The 20220-nt window shown below is 41.9% G+C and overlaps 1 protein-coding gene across 3 annotated transcripts in view; it reads left to right on the top strand.

Moving 5' to 3' along the window:
* LOC129732813 (protein amalgam) overlaps positions 1–20220 on the top strand; it is a 318420-nt gene that overhangs the window by 253977 nt on the left and 44223 nt on the right. For all 3 annotated transcript variants that reach the window (XM_055694085.1, XM_055694087.1, XM_055694088.1), the window contains 2 exons: positions 819–1317; positions 1798–1919. In XM_055694085.1, coding sequence (XP_055550060.1) covers positions 1248–1317; positions 1798–1919 — 192 coding nt within the window. In that variant the 5' untranslated portion in view covers positions 819–1247. The remainder of the gene's footprint in view (positions 1–818; positions 1318–1797; positions 1920–20220) is intronic.

The following is a 20220-nucleotide window of genomic DNA, read 5'->3' as shown; positions in this document are numbered from 1 at the left end:
AGCTCAATTTCAATTTGGATCGTTTTAGCGGCGAACAAGTTGTTCGTTTCTGAGAATGAAGAAGAAAAAAATTCGTAAAGTGAATCTCAAAGCAATTCTTTTCCAAAAGCTATCAACTATTTGACGTTTTCCAATTGCTCCTTCAAACGAGAAGAGGTTTTATGGCGCGAGCCAAAGGCTGTGGTAATCCATTGTGTCACCCTCCGAGCGTCGGCAGACAGACAGAGCGCAGATTGCGATGATTCCGAAATCCTCTCACACCTCCCTTGCTGTCGATCCATTAGCGTTCTATCGGCGCGATACACGGGAATGTCGTCATCTAATCAAAATCGGAAGGGGATTCCCCAGCCGCCGGTTGGCTTTCGAGAGCACACAAGTATTTATATTTTCACAGGAGAATGCTATCACTGAAATGATTTCGTTACGTTCAGAGGAGTTACTGGGAGCTCATTGGTTTTTAGGCATGGGATGTAATTTGAGCAGATTTGATGCTTACCCTAGTGACTGGCAGGAGTAATTCGGGAAAATGTGAACAAATGCATGCATTATTTAGATGCCCTTAAATGATACTTTCGAGTATTTAGCTTTTATGTCTCCAGCGACAAATTCGAGGAAACAGTTTTACTCAATTTTTTCAAGCAGATGGTCTCGAATGAATCGTTTTGAGAAACTACCTAGAATATTGTAGTTTTGTTTACAGATGATTGTAACGAAACATTTCATATCGCAAATGCTGAACGCAATCATTTTACCGCACAAATAGAACAAACTAATTTGATTGTGTTTGATAAAAAGTCCCCATTTTTCTTCTATTTCAGACACCATTTGGCATATCGTTTTGTTGGCAGTTCCCGATCTTTCGTGGCTGAGGGAACCGTGCAACGGGGAGCAGCTGCATATACAGCTTATTTTCCGATGCAATTAGGAATTGCATCCGCCGAAAATACGCGACTTACGGTGACGGGCGGTTTTGGCCGGCGCCATCGTCGTTAGAATGCAATCAACCAAGGACCACTACGGCGTACGTTCGAGTGCACTCTAGGAGATGGGCAATCACAAAACAGTGCAACAATAGTAGTTAAAGGGTGAACAAAACAAAAAAAAGAGTATTCTTAGTCGGAGATCTGCGAGATAAAAAAGTGCATCGTTGCTCATATATGCTGATAGCGGTTCCGGACGCATTAATATCCCAAAGTGGCGCGGAAAATAGTAACAGGAGCAACAGAGTGCCGTAACAGAGCCTAGAAATGGGACACATAAATTTTGTGGAGCTGAGGCTATTGTTGAATGTACTGTTCGTTGCGATTCTGGTGCGCGGTAAGTTCGGCTTTTCTCATTCATGGTCCGACTAGGGTGGCAAGTAAAATATAACAAGTTAATCGAGTGTTTTGCAAATCACCAACCACCAACAAGTGCTGCTCAGATTAATTTACCTGTTTTACAAATCGACATTTTTCTGCCCACGTTGGCCACCCTAGCGAACGAAACTAGAGAGGAACTGGATTTATTCAAATTAAAAGCGAATGGGAAATTTCCTGTCTGCAATGATAAATTGTCATAATTGTTTCGCTGACTTAAATTGTTGGATTTAATTATGCAACTTCTCTGGTGCAAACAAAGCGAACAATGAGAGAACGTTCGGAATGCTCGAAGGCAGAAAACGCTGGCGCACTTGAGCTGTTGTTGTGGAGACTGGAGTCGCAATGCAATGATTTCTTTTTTTTTTTTTTTTTGGAAATATATATATTTCATTCGTCTAAACTTTTTTCTCGCTATTTGTGCTTCTTTGTCACTCAGGTCATGGCTCACCACAGTCGGATTTGCAGCCAGAGTTTTTGGCTCCATTGGACAATCTCACGGTGACACAGGGACGCGATGTGTCATTCACCTGCGTGGTGAACAATCTTCTACAATATCGGGTAAGTTTCGAGCATCTCGCTCTTAGCCCTCTAGTGCCCAGTGTCGCCTTTGGACACTTTTCTGTTATACCTCTAAAAAGCTCCAATAAATACTTGAAAAATGTTAATAGAGCATCTTCACTGTTTTGCAAGACTATAACCAAACATCAATCGTGGGTGTCTTATGTTGTCACCTCGCCTGTCAATATGATGATTTGGGACCAGGAACTAAATTTCATTCCAATTTAATGCGCTGCTGTTCACGCATCACGTTTTCTTAGTAAACAATGAAATCGCCTCTACGGTGAGCGAGTGGCCACGTGTCGTGTATACAAAAAAAAACTTTCCACTTTTTATCCCCGTCACGCCAGATGAATTTTTCATTGTCGATTTCAGTCTTCCCTTGGAATCGGGTCTTGTCGTCTTGTTTTAGACTTTTCGCGGGGGTGTGGCGAAGAACCTCAGGCTCTGAACTTCACCGCTGCCGTTGCGGTTGGGGTCAACTGCGTGACTCAAGCATTCCCTATATGCGCCGTCTGTACCGTATCCTATCGGCTCAAAATTGATTTTATAAGTTTATTAAAAGTGTTTCCAATTTTTCATCAACTTGTTGTGGCAGAAGTGCTCGGTTTGCGTGTCATGCTCACCAACTCTCTAGTCACTGTAGTTCAAGAAGCCAGCGACTTTGTATCGCCTTACTTGCCCGCTTCGTGGCTGCTAGTTCCATAGTTCAGTGAATGAAATCATTAATAACGATTGGACGATCCTGAGCCTGCAAGCGCTTTGTGTCAGAGGTTTTGGGCATGAAACTTTGGCGAGGCATAAATATAAGTAAAAAATTCGGGGCTATTTAAAATTTTGCATGTCAGCAGGCTATCAGGGATTTGATTTGCCATGATTTTTTTTGTCTTTTATGCGATGGTGAATTGAAGTATTCTCGTGACCGTTGCAGGACTTGACCCAGACGGTGGCATCGAACAGGGGGTAAAAAGTTCGTTTCGGTGTTTTGCAGCATTTTGTGTTGCCGTCAGTAGCATGAAATCGAAATTGTAAAAATGAATTCTTTATCGGTGACTGTGGCCTTGTGAAACTTTTTTTTCGCCAAGCTGTAATGACATGATTCTATACTTCTAAAGGGTTAGCGAAGAGTATTGTCCCAACTAATCTTATCACAGCGGAAAGTCTAATTAGTTATTAAAACACTCTAATATACATTGTCGGGATGATCGAACTCCAATGAATTAAAAATTATGTACACTGCCCATAGCGAGTTTGAAAAAACACTGAAAGTATAGAACATAAAAATCAAGTTATAAGGTTTTCATTGTGTTGAGTGAATTTAGTGGCTACGAACAAATTTGTGTAAACCGATTTAGTAATCTTCTGACATATTTAATTTTTCTTTGCATCATGCCAAGATAGATAGGAGTTGGAATAAAAATCCTATATAGTGTCATGCACATAATCCATTTTTTTTATTTTAAAGTGATATTAAGTTGTTTTCAAGTTATGTTGACACTAATATACAATTTATGTCAGTAAATTGTGTGTGGTCCCCGTTGTTCTGTGGTTAGCGATGTCGGTCGGCTAGCTCTCCCACACGGTTGTGATATCGGGTTCGATTCCCGATCAGGTCGAGGAACTTTTCGAGCTGGAATTTTTCTCGACTCAGCTCTGGGGCACGGTGTATCGTTGTACTTATCCTACAACATGCAAAATGTGCCGAAAACAATATCGATAACGAATTCTCTCAACTAATCTAGGTGATCCAGACCGCATTAGCCCCCAGGCTAGCGTGCGATATTGTCAGTAAATTGTACCGTAATACATGTTATACATACAATATATATATTATAAAAAGCTTAAAATATCAACTTAATTGAAAGTGACTTGGCGACTTCGCATAAAAAAATACTTGATTTATTTTTTCATGGCAAGGCATGCGAAAGGATTGTGGAGCCATTTTACGTGGATTTTTGTGGTATCTTACTTACTTACTTAGATGGCCGTACGTCCTAAGACATGGCCTGCATAACGTGGTTCCGCCAATTCACTCGGTCCATGGCTACCTGTCTCCTGTTCCGCGGGCACCCGGTACTCTGCAGATCGTGCTCCATCTGGTCCACCCATCTCGCTCGTTGCGCCCCTCGCCTTCTCGTTCCCGCCGGATTCGAAGCGAACACCAATTATGCAGGGTAGCTATCCGGCATTCTAGCTACATGCCCTGCCCAGCGTATCCTTCCAGCTTTAGCCACTTTCTGAATACTGGGTTCACCGTAGAGGCGCCCAAGTTCGTGGTTCATCCTACGTCTCCACACTCCGTTCTCCTGCACACCGCAAAAGATGGTTCTTAGCACCCGACGTTCAAAAACTCCGAGTGCTCGCAAGTCCTCCTCGAGCATTGTCCACGTCTCATGCCCGTAGAGAACGACCGGTCTTATTAGCGTTTTGTACAGGATACACTTGGTGCGAAGACTCAGATTTTGCGACCGTAGTTTTTTATAGAGCCCACAGTAGGCACGACTTCCATCGATAATACGTCTTCTTATCTCCCGGCTGGTATCGTTTTTCTCAGTTACCAGAGAGCCGAGGTACACAAACTCGTCGACCACCTCGAAATCATCCCCGTCGATTGTTACCGTAATGCCTAGGCGTGCCTTGTCGTGCTCGGACCCACCTGCAAGCATATACTTAGTTTTTTTTTATTATTATTGTTATTATTTATTTATTTCCATCTGACCCGCTGTGGTCTTAATGAAATGTTGATACACTAACGATAACAAACAAAGAACAAAGTGCAACATTAACAAACAGATTTCCAGCAATACAAACTATCTAACAAGCACATGAAACATTTTTAAACTATCTTATGCACTACATGAGTCGTCTTAACCTATTCTTGAAAACGTCTATGGTTACATTGAAGTCAAAATAGTCAAAAAATCTATTGAATACGTCACACATCGCCCTTAAAGGTTCGTTCTGGCCGTAGTTAGTACGTTGGTAGTCAAGTCGTAGAAAGTTCCATGATCTCAGGCTTCTCGCAGGCACATAGATGTTGAGTTGAGAGAGAATGGCCGGGGCATCAATTTGTCCAGCGAAAAGTTTTCCCACAAAAACAGCTCTCGATATATTTCTCCTTTTTGCTAAAGTGTCCATATCCAGTAAACGGCAGCGATCAATGTATGGAGGAAGCTCACTCGGGTTACTCCATGGTAGAGTACGTAGTGCATAACGGATGAACCGGCTTTGCACTGACTCAATTCTGTTTTTCCAAATCTTCGCATTGGGGCACCAAACAACAGCAGATGTTTCTAGCACCGACCACACCAGGGAAAAATATAATGAACGCAGGCAATATGGGTCTGAAAATTCTTTGGCGATTCGAATTATAAACCCTAGGTTCCTATTCGCTTGTGCAATTATGCTCGTGTAGTGATCTCTAAAGGACATTTGAGAATCTAAGAGCATACCAAGATCCTTAACTACAGTGACTCTTTCAAGCGGCTGACCAGAGATTGTGTAACTCCACAGGATTGGTTTTTTTTCTACGGGTGAATGAAATCGCAGAGCATTTGGAGATACTAACTGTCAGGCAATTGCGTATGCACCAGTTATAGAAAGCATCAATATACTGCTGTAGTTCCTCACAGTCAGCTGTAGATCTTACGACGAGGAAAATCTTCAAATCATCGGCGTAGATTAATTTACATCCTGGCGGAATGACAAAACAAACATCGTTGAAGAACAAGGAAAATAGCAGCGGTCCAAGGTTGCTTCCTTGAGGCACGCCCGACAAATTTACAAAACTGTATGACTCGCTGTTTCCTAGTTTCACAGACAGAGTACGACCAACTAAGTAAGATTGAAGCCAGCCGACCAGATTCGATGTTGCACCCAGCTGCTCAACTTTCGCCAACAAGATGTTGTGATCCACGCGATCGAATGCTGCTTTGAGATCCGTGTAAATAGAGTCTACCTGAGCACCATCTTCCAAATGTTTGATGCAATGAGAACAGAACTGTAGCAGATTCGTTGTTGTAGATCTTCCAGGAAAGAAACCGTGTTGGTCTACCGAGATGTACGCTTTGCTTTCGCGAAGCAGGACGCCTCCTACTAATACTTCAAAAAGTTTGGACCCAGCGCATAATGAAGTTATCCCGCGATAGTTAGCTGTATTTTGTTTATCCCCTTTTTTGAAAACTGGGAACATTGTTGATTTTTTCCAGCGCTCTGGAAATACTCCTTGCGCCAGCGACTGGTTAAATATTAATTTTAATGGAGCACAAAGGGCAGTAGCACATTTTTTAAATACACTGGCAGGAATTCCGTCTGGACCAGGTATCATAGATGACTTTAATTTCTTTATTGCAAGCATGATATCATCGTCGATGAATCGAACATTGCCTAGATTCATTACATTGTTTGGAACGTTTTGAAGAGCATTTTCTACCTGTACAGCGCTAGCAGGGGATGCGTTGAATGCACTAGAGAAGTGCTTGGCAAACAGGTTGCAGATGCCATCGCGAGTGTTTGCAACTTCTCCTTCTAAAAACATTTGCGAAGGGAGTCCGCTTTCCTTACGTTTTTCATTCACAAAAGCCCAGAAACCTTTGGGGTTTCTTCTGAGGTTTGACTGTACACGTAGGATATGCTGTGAATAAAGGATACGGTTATATGCTCTGTAGTTATTACTGGCCTGGGTGAAGTCTCGCTTTGTCAAGGGATTCCGTTGATGTGTGTATCTGCGAAGTGCTTTTGCTCTCAAACGTTTTAGTTTTTTCAACCGCTGATTAGACCAGGGTGGTTTCGGTCTGGGACGAGGAGCTGGAACGTGAAGACTGAACAGCTGAAGTATAATAGTTGAGAGTCTTTCTACAGCAAGATTAACATCCATAGCATGATTTAGTGCCGTTTCCCAGTTGATTGCTTGTAACGAATCCATTAGTGCAATAAAATCTGCTTTGACAAAATTAAATTCCCTATCTTCGGGCGTATCATCAAAATCAACTGGTTGCGGAAATGCTTGAGTGACCAATAGAGGAGGGTGATGCGAATCCATTTCTAGTAGAGGCTCACAAGCTTCAACGACAGTGCAATCCGGTGCCGATTCCTCATTGACGAATAAGAGATCTAACGTTCGATTCCTATCGTTAGTGACAGTGCACATCTGTAACATATTCAGCAGCGACATACCATCCAGAAGAGCAGAAGCAGTTCAAGAAAACGTAGACTCGGAAATGTTTGGAATAGCATAGCCCGAGCTTGTACGTGTCCAGGTAATACCAGGCTGATTGTAGTCTCCAAAGAGCAAATGAGTTGCATGCGGCTGGAGCGAGCACGAAATTTCAAGTGCGGAGTCTATATGTTTTTGCACGGTAATAGAATCATTGGAGTAATCGGGAGAAAGATATATGACGCCAATGCAAATGCTGCTGCCCCGACAGTTAATATTCACCCAAAGCTGTTCAAATTCGTCATGAGTACACAAATTGCGCCTGGATGCAAATCGGTTTGATACAGCAATAAGGACACCACCACCTCGCATTTTTCCAGATCTAGCTGCATCACGATCAGTGCGGTATACATTATATTGTGTTCCAAATAGCTGCACTGAGTTTATTTCACTGTTCAGCCATGTCTCGGACAAAACAATAACATCGTGTTCCGAGTCAAGCGTCGCCAGGAACAGATCATCTATTTTTGTTCGTAATCCCCTCACGTTCTGGTAGTAAATTTTTATATTACCAATCACAGCAGTCCTAGAAGCGGAAGTTTCGTCAGCGGTGAAAGCGTTCAAACTAAACGGGTACTTGCCGTTTACAGCGAGTTGGAGAACCCCTTCACCACACCCACGCACTGGACCGGGACGGCTGATGATCGCTGGCGGCAGCGGCTCGACAGTGGAGGAGGGCTTGGGGGTTTCCATAATGCTAACTTCGTTGCGTCCCAGTATCCGATAGGCAGAAGTAGACAAGGCGGATGAACATAATCTTGATGACATGGTACTGGAAATTTTATCACATGGCACTGTTTCGGTCTCCGTAAATCGCGAATTAAGGGATGAAGCAACACTGCAAATTGGATGAAATTAAGGACACGAAGAAGCTCTAATAAAATCATACTTGCCTAAGCGAGCAAGTTGGATAGCCTCTTCACCAACTCCGAACACAGGAACGGAACGACTTGGATGGCCGGAACAGACTGCTGAAGACGAAGAAGAACGATAGTTGTCGACTGTGTCGGGTGGCTCAGAGGCTTCCATCATGCGATATGGCGTGCGTTCCGTTGTCGTCAGTTCTCGGTGGAAGAAGGAATTTAATGTTGCGTTGAAACTGCATCGATCCCGGGGGTCCCAACGTCGATTCGTGGAATTTTCGCAGGTCCCCAAAAATCCCGCTCAGCTTTCAAATTTTCAAATTCTCTGAAGAAAATTCCTTTCGGCCAAACAGATGGGTCAAGTGCTCTATCTTTCAACTCCTTTTCTATTCCTACTTTGAATGAAATGAAAGCATACTGATTCAAATCAGCATCTTTACGCACAAGCTTCCGAACATCGACTGGCTGTTGAGTTTCCAAGCATTGTTTTACTAGCTCGGAAATATCTGCTTCTGAAACATGACGAGCAATTCTGGAGAAATAAAGCCAGAATTTTTCGGCTGGTTTTGCAACAGTTGCTACTATTGTGCTTCCCATATCGACCGATTTTGTTCCTCCAACAAGCTTCAAATCAGGGCGAGATTTAGGTGTCGTATCACGAGTGCGCTTAATGCTTGGCCAAGTAGTGCGAGTGCGTCCCAAAGCGGCGGAATCATTGGACTGATGTTTGTCGACTAATGTCTTAGCTCTTTGGTTTCTTGAAGCTCTATCTTTAATTCACACAGTGACTCGCGAACGGCATCCGAAACAACTGCTACAACATCCTGGGTCGTTTTCATGGGATTTTGTTTTATGTACTCCAATTGAGCAATACAGTGGTCACAAAACCACAAGATATTATTTTGCTCATTCACGAAGTCGACTTGAGGTCTTTTCAGACCAACGCATTTTAAATGCGCAGATTGATGACAAAAACCATTACATTGGATCACCTCAATAGTTTTGATCGGCTTAGAGCACTGGTAGCAGTTTGAATCCATGGTCCGTTTTATATGAGGTGTGTGTCCGTGCTGTATATTTCAGTTTTCGAAAAAAACCACAAGATGTCGCTTCAGTCGAAAAAATTGAGCGTGACGGTAGTGCGAGAAGCGAAAATACAAACAATGCACTGCACTTTCACCGAAACTAAAAACCGGCAAAACACACTTGGATTGTCTTAGCAAGGCACTTCGAGTCGATCAAACAGACACGAATCACAATATTGCCGTTTGGAGAAACACTTCAACGGCTTGCAAACAATATAACACTCGAAAAATAGCTAATTCTTAGCACCGTAAACAAACGCGATGTACAAGTACACGGAGTACACGGGAAAAAAAACGACGTATTAATCTTCAGTCCGATCCTATCTGCTTTTCGTTTCAGTCGGGTATACTGGTCTGTCACCGTCTCGAATTTTCTGCCGACAATATCCACGTCATCCGCAAAGCAAATAAATTGACCTGATCTGTTGAAAATCGTGCCCCGCATGTCAAACCCCGCTCGTCTCATAACACCCTCTAGCGCGACGTTAAACAATAAGCAGGAGAGACCATCACCTTGTCGGAGCCCCCTGTGAGACTCGAATGGGTCCGACGTTCCACCCGAAATTCTCACACAACACTTCACATCCTCCATCGTAGCCTTAATCAGTCTTGTCAGCTTCCCCGGGAAGCCGTTTTCGTCGAGAATTTTCCATAGCTCTTGTTGGTTTATTGTATCGTATGCGGCTTTAAAATCGACGAAAAGATGGTGTGTAGGGTCTCTAAACTCACGGCACTTTTGGAGGACCTGCCGCAGTGTAAAGATTTGGTCAGTCGTAGACCGTCCTTCTATGAAGCCGGCCTGGTAGCTTCCTACAAACCTGCTGGCTAATGGTGACAGGCGTTGGAGGATGACCTGGGAAAACACTTGTAGGCGGCATTCAGGACTGTGATCGCTCGATAGTTCTCGCAGTCTAGTTTGTCGCCCTTTTTGTATATGGGGCAGATAACCCCTTCTTTCCACTCCTCCGGTAGCTGTTCTGTTTCCTAGATCTCGACGATCAGCCGATGCAGCGAGCTAGCCAGTTTGTCGGGGCCCATCTTAATAAGCTCAGCTCCGATGCCGTCTTTTCCGGCCGCTTTGTTGTTGTTGAGCTGCCGGATCGCATCCTTAACTTCGCTTATTGTTGGGGGTGGCACATCTTCGTCGTTCGTTGCACCGAGCACGTCTTCTCCGCTCCTGTTGTGGTCTCCTGCTTGCACGCCATCCAGGTGTTCATTGTAATGCTGCTTCCACCTATCGACGCTTTTTTTCCTTGAAGAGTTGGACTTGCTGCCTCCGTTTCAGTCTATATCGCTCCACATTCTGACGGGTGGCTCTAGGCAGCATTGTTGCCCGCGCTGCGTTCTTATCGTCCAAAATCTGCCGACATTCTTCGTCAAACCACTCGTTATGTCGCTTCAGTTGCACGTGTCCCAGGACTTCCTCCGCAGCACTGCTGATAGCTGTTTTCACGGCATTCCAGCGATTCCCTAGAGAGGATTCTTCAAGCTCTCTCTCTTCTGGCAGTGCAGCTTCGAGCGATGACACGTACTGTGTTGCGATGTCGTGTTGCTTCAGTCGCGCGAGATTATACCGTGGCGGGAGACGGTACCGTATATTATTCACAAAGGATAGTTTTTGGCATATCTTAACCATCACTAGGTATGATGTGATCTGACGTCGATAATGTCCGAGAAGTGCCGACCATCTATCAAAACGTGGTCGATTTGTGTTTCTGTTCTATTCGGTGATCTCCAGGTGAGGCTATGATGGAGGCTATGCTGGAAGAAGGTGCTACGCACGGCCATGCTCTTGGAGGTGGCAAAGTCGATTAGTCTGAGGCCATTTTCATTCGTCAGCTGGTGTGCACTGAATCGTCCAATCACCGCACACTGTTTCCAAAACGTGATCGAAATTATTTTGACCTAAAAAACTTGATTTTAGAAACACAGTGTCTTCAGTAAAGTTGTTCCATTAATTATTCTTCATATTATAGAAGTTACAGTTTTGTGATTAATCCACTTAACAGTGAAAAGCGAATTTCACTGTTTTCATTTTTGCATATAAAAACTCATCGTGTTCGGCAAAGTTGTAGCACATTTCATAAGAAATAACTTTGTCAAAGACACTATACTTCTATTTTTCTATTTAAATGGACTTATGTGAAGTTTACTACAAATTGCCACTAACAATCAGTTTTTCAACATAACTTTTAGTAGTGATTTTCTACAATTTTTCAATGTTCTACAATGTTGTTTGCTATAGAAAAACAAGCAATGTCTGTGAAGAAAGTTTATTTTTATCTCACATATTTCTCTGGTTATTGACGATTTTTATTAAAATAATGCATTATTTTACTAACAGATATCTTTAAAATCTGCAAATATCTGCAGACTAAACCATTTCTATATTAAAGTATAATTAAAACATTATTTAATCCAGATATAAGCATTTGTCTCTAGCTGTCTCCTGTGTTTATATCTGTAAGTAAATTGGTGCACTGTTTTAATAGAAATCTTTAATAACTAAATGGACTTTATAATGGACTTTATAATTATAAGAGATAAAAATAAGCTTCCTTCGGTGAACTCGTGTGTTTTATTGTACTGGAAAACATTGTAGAACTTGAAAAATTTTGGAACTTCACTATAAAAAGTTATATCAAAAAAATGATTTTTAGGGATATTCTAGAGGAAACTTCACAATAGTTCGTTTAAATTGGCAGATAGCAGTATGGTGTCTTCGACAAAGTTGTTGAGAAAAATAAAATTCGTTCCCTCTTTTGGGTAGATTAAAAATTCTAACCTTCATAAAATGAAGAATAATTAACATAACAACTTTGCTGAAGACACTATGGCTCCAAAACCATTTTTTTTGAGTAAAAAGTAATTAATGTGAATTAGTGCTTTATTTAAGTAGAAATCGTCAATAATTAAAAAAAAATATGTGAGATAAAAATAAACTTTCTTCGAAGAAATTGTTTGTTTTGTTATAGGAAACAATATTATAAAACATTGAAAAGTTGTAGAAAATCACTGCTAAAAGTTATATTCAAAGAATTGATTTTAAGTGGCAATCTGTAGAAAACTTCACATAAGTCCATGAAAATAGACAGATGGAAGTATGGTATCTTTGACAAAATTGTTTCTTATTAAATGTGCTACAACTTTGTCGAACACGATGAATTTTCATATGCAAAAATGAAAAAAATGAAATTTGCTTTTCACTGTTAAGTGGATTATCACAAAACTGTAACTTCTATAACATAGAGAATTATTAATGGAACAACTTTACTGAAGACAGTATGGCTCCAAAATCAAGTTTTTTGGGTCAAAATAATTTCGATCACGTTTTTGCAGCTTTGGAGACAGTGTGCACCGGTCTGTACTCCTCCTCCTGGCCAACCTGAGCGTTGTAATCCCCGATGATGATCTTGACATCATGTTTTGGGCAGCGGTCATATTCACTCTCCAGCTGCGCGTAGAATTCGTCGTTGTCGTCATCGGTACTTCCAAGGTGTGGGCTATGCACGTTGATAATACTAATGTTGAAGAAACGGCTGTTGATCCTCAACCTCTAGGGCTGGTTGGCCACCACCCGATCACCCTCTTCTGCATCTCTTCCATCACTATAAGCTGTTCCCAGCTCATGTTTGTTTTCACAACTCTGGTAGATGGTGTGACCATCCCTGTACGTACGCACTATCGTCCCCTTCCAGCATACCTCCTGCAGTGCTAGAGTGTTTTGAATCATTTAAATAAAGAAAACAATAGGTGGCCGAGACAGCTAGTTATTTAAAATAAAACTTGCTTTTTAAAAATTAATTTTTTGCTCATAAAAACTACAAAATGATGGCTGTCCGATTCTTGGATAAATGAGAACCAAAAAAAGATTTCAAGAAAAAAAAATAAAGCCAGAACAGTTATTCTGTCCTTCCAGAAAAAATATACAATAAGCACTGGTGATGAATATAAGTACTATTCGAAATACGTATTTGTACGGACTAGTAATATTTTCAATATTTACCTACGTCTCAAATTTCTAGTAGAGTTTAATGGAAACACATAATTCTTTTTTCTGATTTCGTATATCATTCTACTTAGACGCTCAATAAAATATTTTCATGGTACCTAGAGATCTGCTGGGGGATTATAAATATATACACTGTGAAATAAAATGAAAAAGATTTTTTTTTTATTTTGACAAATTTTAATTTTTGAATTGTTCATTTCTCCAAGTACAAAAAACTATTTTTCAATAACTTTTTTGTTAGGATGCCCAACGGTGTAAGCTTTTGTGATAAGCTTTGAAATATTTAATTTATATTTATAATTTTATGTTTTTTTTTTCTAAAAATAAATCTTTTTGTCTCACAGTGTACATTTTTTCTGGAAATATAAAATCACTGTTTAGAAGAATTACCATTGGAAACTTATATCTATCAAAGTCTTCTAGAAAATCATCCATCATCTGATTCTATGAACCAAGTAACTTTCCTGCACTTAAAAAACATTATCGAATTGTTTTTCTTCATTCTGTCCCGAACGTTCGGCGATAACGGACGCGTTTTGTGATCTTCTCGCTTTACACCGCGTGTGAACAAAACAACAAAGAAAAGGCATAGCTTGCCTGGTGCTGTGCTGCTGCAGATAATAAGATATTCCGCTTCGAAGGTCATCCTATTGTATACCTGTGTCGCTGCGAACTGCTCGCTCCAGCACTGTAGGATTCGGTGATTTTGCTGTTGAAGACAACAAAAACTTCAAAACAAAGAAGAAGAGGTACGTGTTTCTTGTCCAGTGTGCCAGTGCGCTAACTTAAGCGCAAAGGATGTGGATACCCCATCCTCCGATCCTCCGTCTCCGAGTCCTCCTGACCCTGTCCCTCCTGCCTCCTCTTTCTCCGCAAATTCTTCACCTTCTCCACGTGTTAGGCTTTACCCGCACCAAAAGACAGGCCCTTTGATAGTGTATTTCCGCCCGAAAGCAGGACCAAAGGCGAAATCACTGAATATAATTCAAATTTCGAAGGACCTGACGTCACATTTCAATGCAGTGACTGAAATTTTGAAAGTCAGGCAAAACAAGCTCCGTGTCGTGGCGAATGACTTGGAACAGGCCAATGATGTAGCTTGTTCGGAGCTCTTTACGAGGGAGTATCGCGTGTACGTTCCCGCGCGAGATGTGGAGATCGACGGTGTTGTGACCGATTCAAGTCTGTCCGTCGAGTGCCTCTTGAAGGATGCTGTGGGCTGTTTCAAGAACAGCAGCCTACCTGAGGTAAAAGTACTTGATGTAAAACAACTGCGGTCAGTATCACTCGTAGGAGGTAAGAAAACGTATACCCCGTCAGACTCGTATCGTGTCACATTCGCCGGATCCGCGTTTCCTACCCACGTTTCAATTCACCAAGTTCGTCTGCCTGTGCGGCTGTATGTGCCCCGTGTAATGAACTGCACCAATTGCAAGCAGTTAGGTCACACAGCCGCCTACTGCTGCAATAAGGCACGGTGCGGTAGATGAGGGGAAAACCATGCTGAGGATTCTTGCAAGGGAAATGCTGAAAAATGCATCCACTGTGGGGAGAATCAGCATGAGCTCTCCACGTGCGCGGTGTACATACAACGCAAGGACAAATAAAACGGTCTCTTAAAGAGCGTTCAAAGCGCTCTTACGCTGATATGCTCAAAGAGACCACGACCACTTCTACCAAAACAGCGAACCCCTCTGATCTCTTGTCTTCAGATGAAACCGACTCTGACACCTAATGCCAATCCTGGGGAGTCTAGAAAGAGAAAAAATCTTTCCACACCTAAACTTCCCAGAAAAGGTTTTAGGATTTCCCAAAGTGGAAAGGAAAGTACAACCAAAACTAAAAGTGCTGCGGAAAAACCGAAGCAAACTCCTCCTGGGCTTGGAAATTTGAAGTCCCAGAAGGAGTATCCAGTACTCCCAGGAACATCTAAAACCCCAGTTGTTCCTCTTGCACATCCAGTTGATGAATCAAATGCTGGATTGGTGAATTTTTCTGACATTGTGGACTGGATCTTCAAAACTCTCAATGTACCCGATCCAATTAAAATTTTTCTTACAGCATTCCTCCCAACAGTTAGATCATTTCTGAAGCAGTTGACTGCAAAATGGCCCCTCCTGGCAGCGATTGTATCCTTCGATACCTAATTCAACTGCGTATATGAAGGATTCTATCTCGGTCTTACAGTGGAATTGCAGAAGTATTTTACCAAAAATTGATTAGTTTAAAGTTTTGATAAATAAAAACAGATGCGATGCATTTTCCCTTTGTGAAACTTGGCTTACTTTAAAAACTGATCTCAACTTCCATGCCCAAGCGCTTTGGATCTCTCCTTATGTTCGACTTCGCTACGGTTGGATTGCGCATGGAAGGTAATCCTCGATCCCCACGGTAGTGACCATTTGCCTATTCTTATTTCGATTACTAACGGGTCAACTCGCATGCGGCCAGTTGATATTCCGTATGAGTCACACGGAATATCGATTGGAAGTTGTACGAGAGGATGGTTTCAGAAGCTGTTGGGTCAATTCAACATCAAAATCATCCACCGCTTGAAGAATACAACCTCCTTGCGGGTTTAATTTTCGACGCCACGTTGCTAGCCCTAACGAAGATATATCCCGGCGTAACGATCAAAGAACGGCCTCCCACTCCGTGGTGGGACAAAGAGTGCTCTGATGTCTACACGAAGAGATCCGACGCGTATTTAGCTTTTCGGGATACAGGTGATGCCAAGGAATATATACGGTATACGGAGCTCGACACCAAGTTTAAAAGCTTGGTCCGAGCGAAGAAACGCGGATATTGGCGTCGGTTCGTAAACGAAACATCGAAGGAGACATCGATTAGCACTCTTTGGAACACAGCCCGAAGAATGCGAAATCGTTTAACGGTCAACGAAAGCGAGGAGTCTTCAAGTCGGTGGATATTTGATTTTGCCAGGAAAGAATGTCCGGGCTCTGTTCCTGCGCAAAACTTTGTTCGCGATACGTCTCCGGGCCACGACGCGATAGAATCACCTTTTACGATGGCAGAATTCTCAGTTGCCCTCCTGTCCTAGAATAACGCGCCTGGGTTAGATAGAATCAAATTCAACTTGTTGAAGAATCTACCCGGCAATGCCAAGAGGCGCTTGTTGAACTTGTTCAATAAGTTCCTGGAGCAAAACATTGTACCGCAGGATTGGAGGCAAGTGAAGGTGATCGCCGTCCAAAAACCAGGGAAACCAGCTTCTGATTACAACTCTTATAGGCCGATTGCAATGCTATCCTGTATCCGGAAATTGATGGAAAAAATGATACTCCGTCGCTTAGACCACTGGGTCGAATCAAATGGTCTACTGTCAGATACTCAGTTTGGCTTCCGCCCCGTGCCAAAGGGACGAATGATTGTCTTGCGTTGCTTTCTACAGATATTCAGCTGGCGTATGCTCGCAAAGATGAAATGGCGTCTGCGTTCTTGGACATTAAGGGAGCTTTTGATTCCGTTTCTATTGACATTCTTTCGGGTGAACTTCACCGACAAGGATTTTCTCCAATTTTAAACAATTTTTTGCACAATTTGTTGTCCGAAAAGCACAAGCATTTTACGCATGGCGATTTGGTAACTTTTCGCATCAGCTACATGGGTATTCCTCAGGGCTCATGCTTAAGCCCCCTTCTTTACAATTTTTATGTGAATGACATCGACGAATGTCTGGCAAATTCATGCACGATAAGACAACTTGCTGACGACAGCGTGGTCTCTGTTACAGAAGCCAAAGCTGCCGATCTGCAAGGACCATTGCATGATACCTTGGACAATTTGTGTGCTTGGGCTCTACAGCTAGGTATCGAATTCTCTCCGAAGAAGACTGAGATAGTAGTTTTTTCTAGGAAGCATGAAACTGCTCAGCTTCAAACACAATTAATGGGTAAAACGATTTCTCAGGTTTTGGTACACAAATATCTTGGTGTCTGGTTCGACTCAAAAGGCACCTGGGGTTGTCTCATTAGGTATCTGATGAAAAAATGCCAACAAAGAGTGAATTTTCTTCTAGTCTAGTCTAGTCTAGTCTAGTCTAGTCTACACTAACACAGCCAGTACTTGAAAGGATCCTGGAAAATGATATCCACCATTTAAAAAAAAAAAATGATTTCCTTACATTTTTCTTGTCAACGGCCAGGACTACTGTGTAGCGCAATATAATACAATGTAATCTAAGAACGGGGATAATCCGTACCAACATACGGAACGGTTGGTACGGATTGTCCCCGTTCTTAGATATAAGAAGTCATATAATTCGTTGGGAGTGACAACGCTAAGAAAGTACACTCCTTTGTTGACCAATCTCCTAGGATGGAACATAGGTATTTCCTCCTTATGTTCGGGTTTCAAAACCAAGGATATGGCGCCTTAACTCGCTTCAACTGTTACGGTTGAAACTTGAGTGCTAACTCTAGTCCTAGCATTTTTAGCTTATGGTTATAGCGCCATTACTCGCTCTCTGAAAGGAATATGGATTAGTAAATAATAATTAAGGTAATGTTTCTTGTTATTGTAAAAGGAAAAAGAATGATCATTACTAACTCGTATTTTATTTCAGAAGGATCTCCAAAATCTAGTGTCCACAAATTACTGAAATGATTAAAACTGACTGCAACTTTAAGTAGAGTACATCGGTTTGCTAAAATGCAGCATGCTTGTTATACTATAAAAAAAATTAAAATGTAGATTGAATATACACAACCAATATCCTTCAACCACTCTAACGTTAAATTAGAAAAAGGGGGGTCAAATGGGGGCCTTCGATACGAGGGCCTCTCCCAGTCCTGGGCCAAACGTGGAGACAGAGTGAAAAGACCTTTTTTTTACTAGTCAGCTTCCTGCAAAGCGTAAAGTCATATCAAAATTCAAAATCTTGCCACCTCAATGTTTTCAAGAAAAGAGGGCCCCTCAAAAATATCTTGAGCCCTCAGTACCCAAATCCGCCCTATTGGGTGGGTTTAAGCCCACGCACAGTGGTCTGGAACTGCATATAGTAGGAAAAAAGTAATATCTTCAATATAATTCATCGAGTAGGAAATCATTTCTACAAGATTTAAGCCACGTGAAAATGCATCAAAATGTTCGGGTTATAATTATATTATTTTTGCTTCTTTTAGCAATTGGCGACAGCGCCGCCCTATCGGTGAAATTTTGAACTACATAGCCAGCCCCAAACGATAGCCAATAGTTTCAGGATCAACACTCGCGAAGATATCGTTAATCTAGGAAGCAACCCCTAGGAGTTATTAATTTGACCCTGATTTTAGTTTTTTCCGAACACTGTGCCACGTCCACCTCTATCGCGTGGATCGTCCACCAAAGTTAGAAAAAACTCACACCAGAATAGAAGAATAAATAAAAAAAAGAAAAAACAAAAAAAAAACTACTTAGCTGTTCCAAGCACACCGAGGCAAACCAATGATTCTCCTTTACTTTCGGCCTCCCTAACCTCGTTGCAGCGAGTATTCACCGGAGCACAGCACTCCAATATTAAAACGATGCGTCAACTGCCAGCTATGAAAAGTAACAAAAGACCTTGAACACCAGTTGTTTGACTCCAGGGCAGCAACAACGGGATCAGTTAACCAATTCCTATGAGTAACTCCAGTTCGTATTCGTATGAGTGATTCCAGTTGTATAAATATTGTATATTTTCACAATACACAATTGAAACTCTGAAAATTACGACACGAAAGCTTTTCGCGTCCGTTCGCTTTCGTAGCTTACTGCGATCTCCTAACAAAGAATGAATTTTCTTCGTACAATAACCGGATCGTGGTGGGGACCCCGCCCAGGAGACCTCATAAGGCTTTACCAAACAACGATATTGTCTGTAATTGAGTACGGGTGTTTCTGCTTCCGCTCCGCAGCAAACACACATTTGATCAAACTGGAGCGAATACAATATCGTTGTTTGCGTATCGCCGTGGGTTGCATGCAGTCTACCCATACGATGAGTTTGGAAGCTCTGGCTGGGGTTCTTCCGTTAAAAGACCGCTTTTGGAGTCTATCTTCTCGTATTCTTATCAAATGTGAGGTTTTGAACCGTCCTGTGATTGAAAATTTTGAAGGCTAGTTGAATTAAATTCCAAAACCCGTTTCATGACATTGTATTTCAATCACATGTCCCAGAATATTAATCCTTCCTCGTATATTCCAAATCGTGTCAGCTTATCTAATACTTCTGATCTCACTGTGTTATTCGACACTTCCATGATAGAAGAAACTCGTGGAATCCCTGATCATTTACGCGTGCAGTAAATCCCCAAAGTTTTTAATAATAAATATCAAAACATCAACTGCGATAATATGTTCTACACTGATGGATCACTTCTCGATGGGTCGACTGGCTTCGGTATCTTCAATAACAATTTAACCGTCTACCATAAGCTCGATAATCCTGCTTCTGTTTACGTCGCAGAATTAGCTGCAATTCAATATACCCTAGGGATTATCCAAAAAATGCCCACGGACCATTACTTCATCTTTACGGACAGTCTCAGTTCTATTGAGGCTCTCCGTTCGATGAAGGATGTTGAACACTCTCCGTATTTCTTGGGGAAAATACGGGAACATCTGAGTGCTTTATCCGAAAAATCGTTTCAGATTACCTTAGTGTTGGTCCCTTCTCACTGCTCGAAACCGGGCAATGAGAAAGCGGACAATTTGGCTAAGGTGGGCGCAACATACGGTGAAATTTATGAAAGACCAATTGCTTTTAATGAATTTTTCGCATTTGTACGTCAAAATGCGATCATCAGTTGGCAATATTATTGGACCAAAGGGGAACTGGGAAGGTGGTTACATTCCATTATACCCAGTGGTGGGCACCATTCCGCTAATTCGCTAATCGCTAATTAGCGACGCTAATATTCAGTTAGCTGTCTAGCGATTTCGCTAATTTTTGAGCTGGTTAGCGAAACTGTTAGCGTCGCTAAAATTTTGGCCTTCGAAACGCTAATCGCTTATTCGCTAAATTTTGTAGAGAAGCGACAATAGAACTTCTAAGAAAAACAGTGAAATGCTGATGGCGTACGTAAATTACTTCGAAAGATGAACATACTTTACTGCGAAAGTTACTTTTCGAACGTATGTTTCA

This window comes from Wyeomyia smithii, chromosome 3 (assembly GCF_029784165.1).
Source record: "Wyeomyia smithii strain HCP4-BCI-WySm-NY-G18 chromosome 3, ASM2978416v1, whole genome shotgun sequence".
Taxonomy (NCBI): domain Eukaryota; kingdom Metazoa; phylum Arthropoda; class Insecta; order Diptera; family Culicidae; genus Wyeomyia; species Wyeomyia smithii.
The sequence above is the reverse complement of the archived record's forward strand: the minus strand, read 5'-3'. Positions and strand labels throughout refer to the sequence as shown.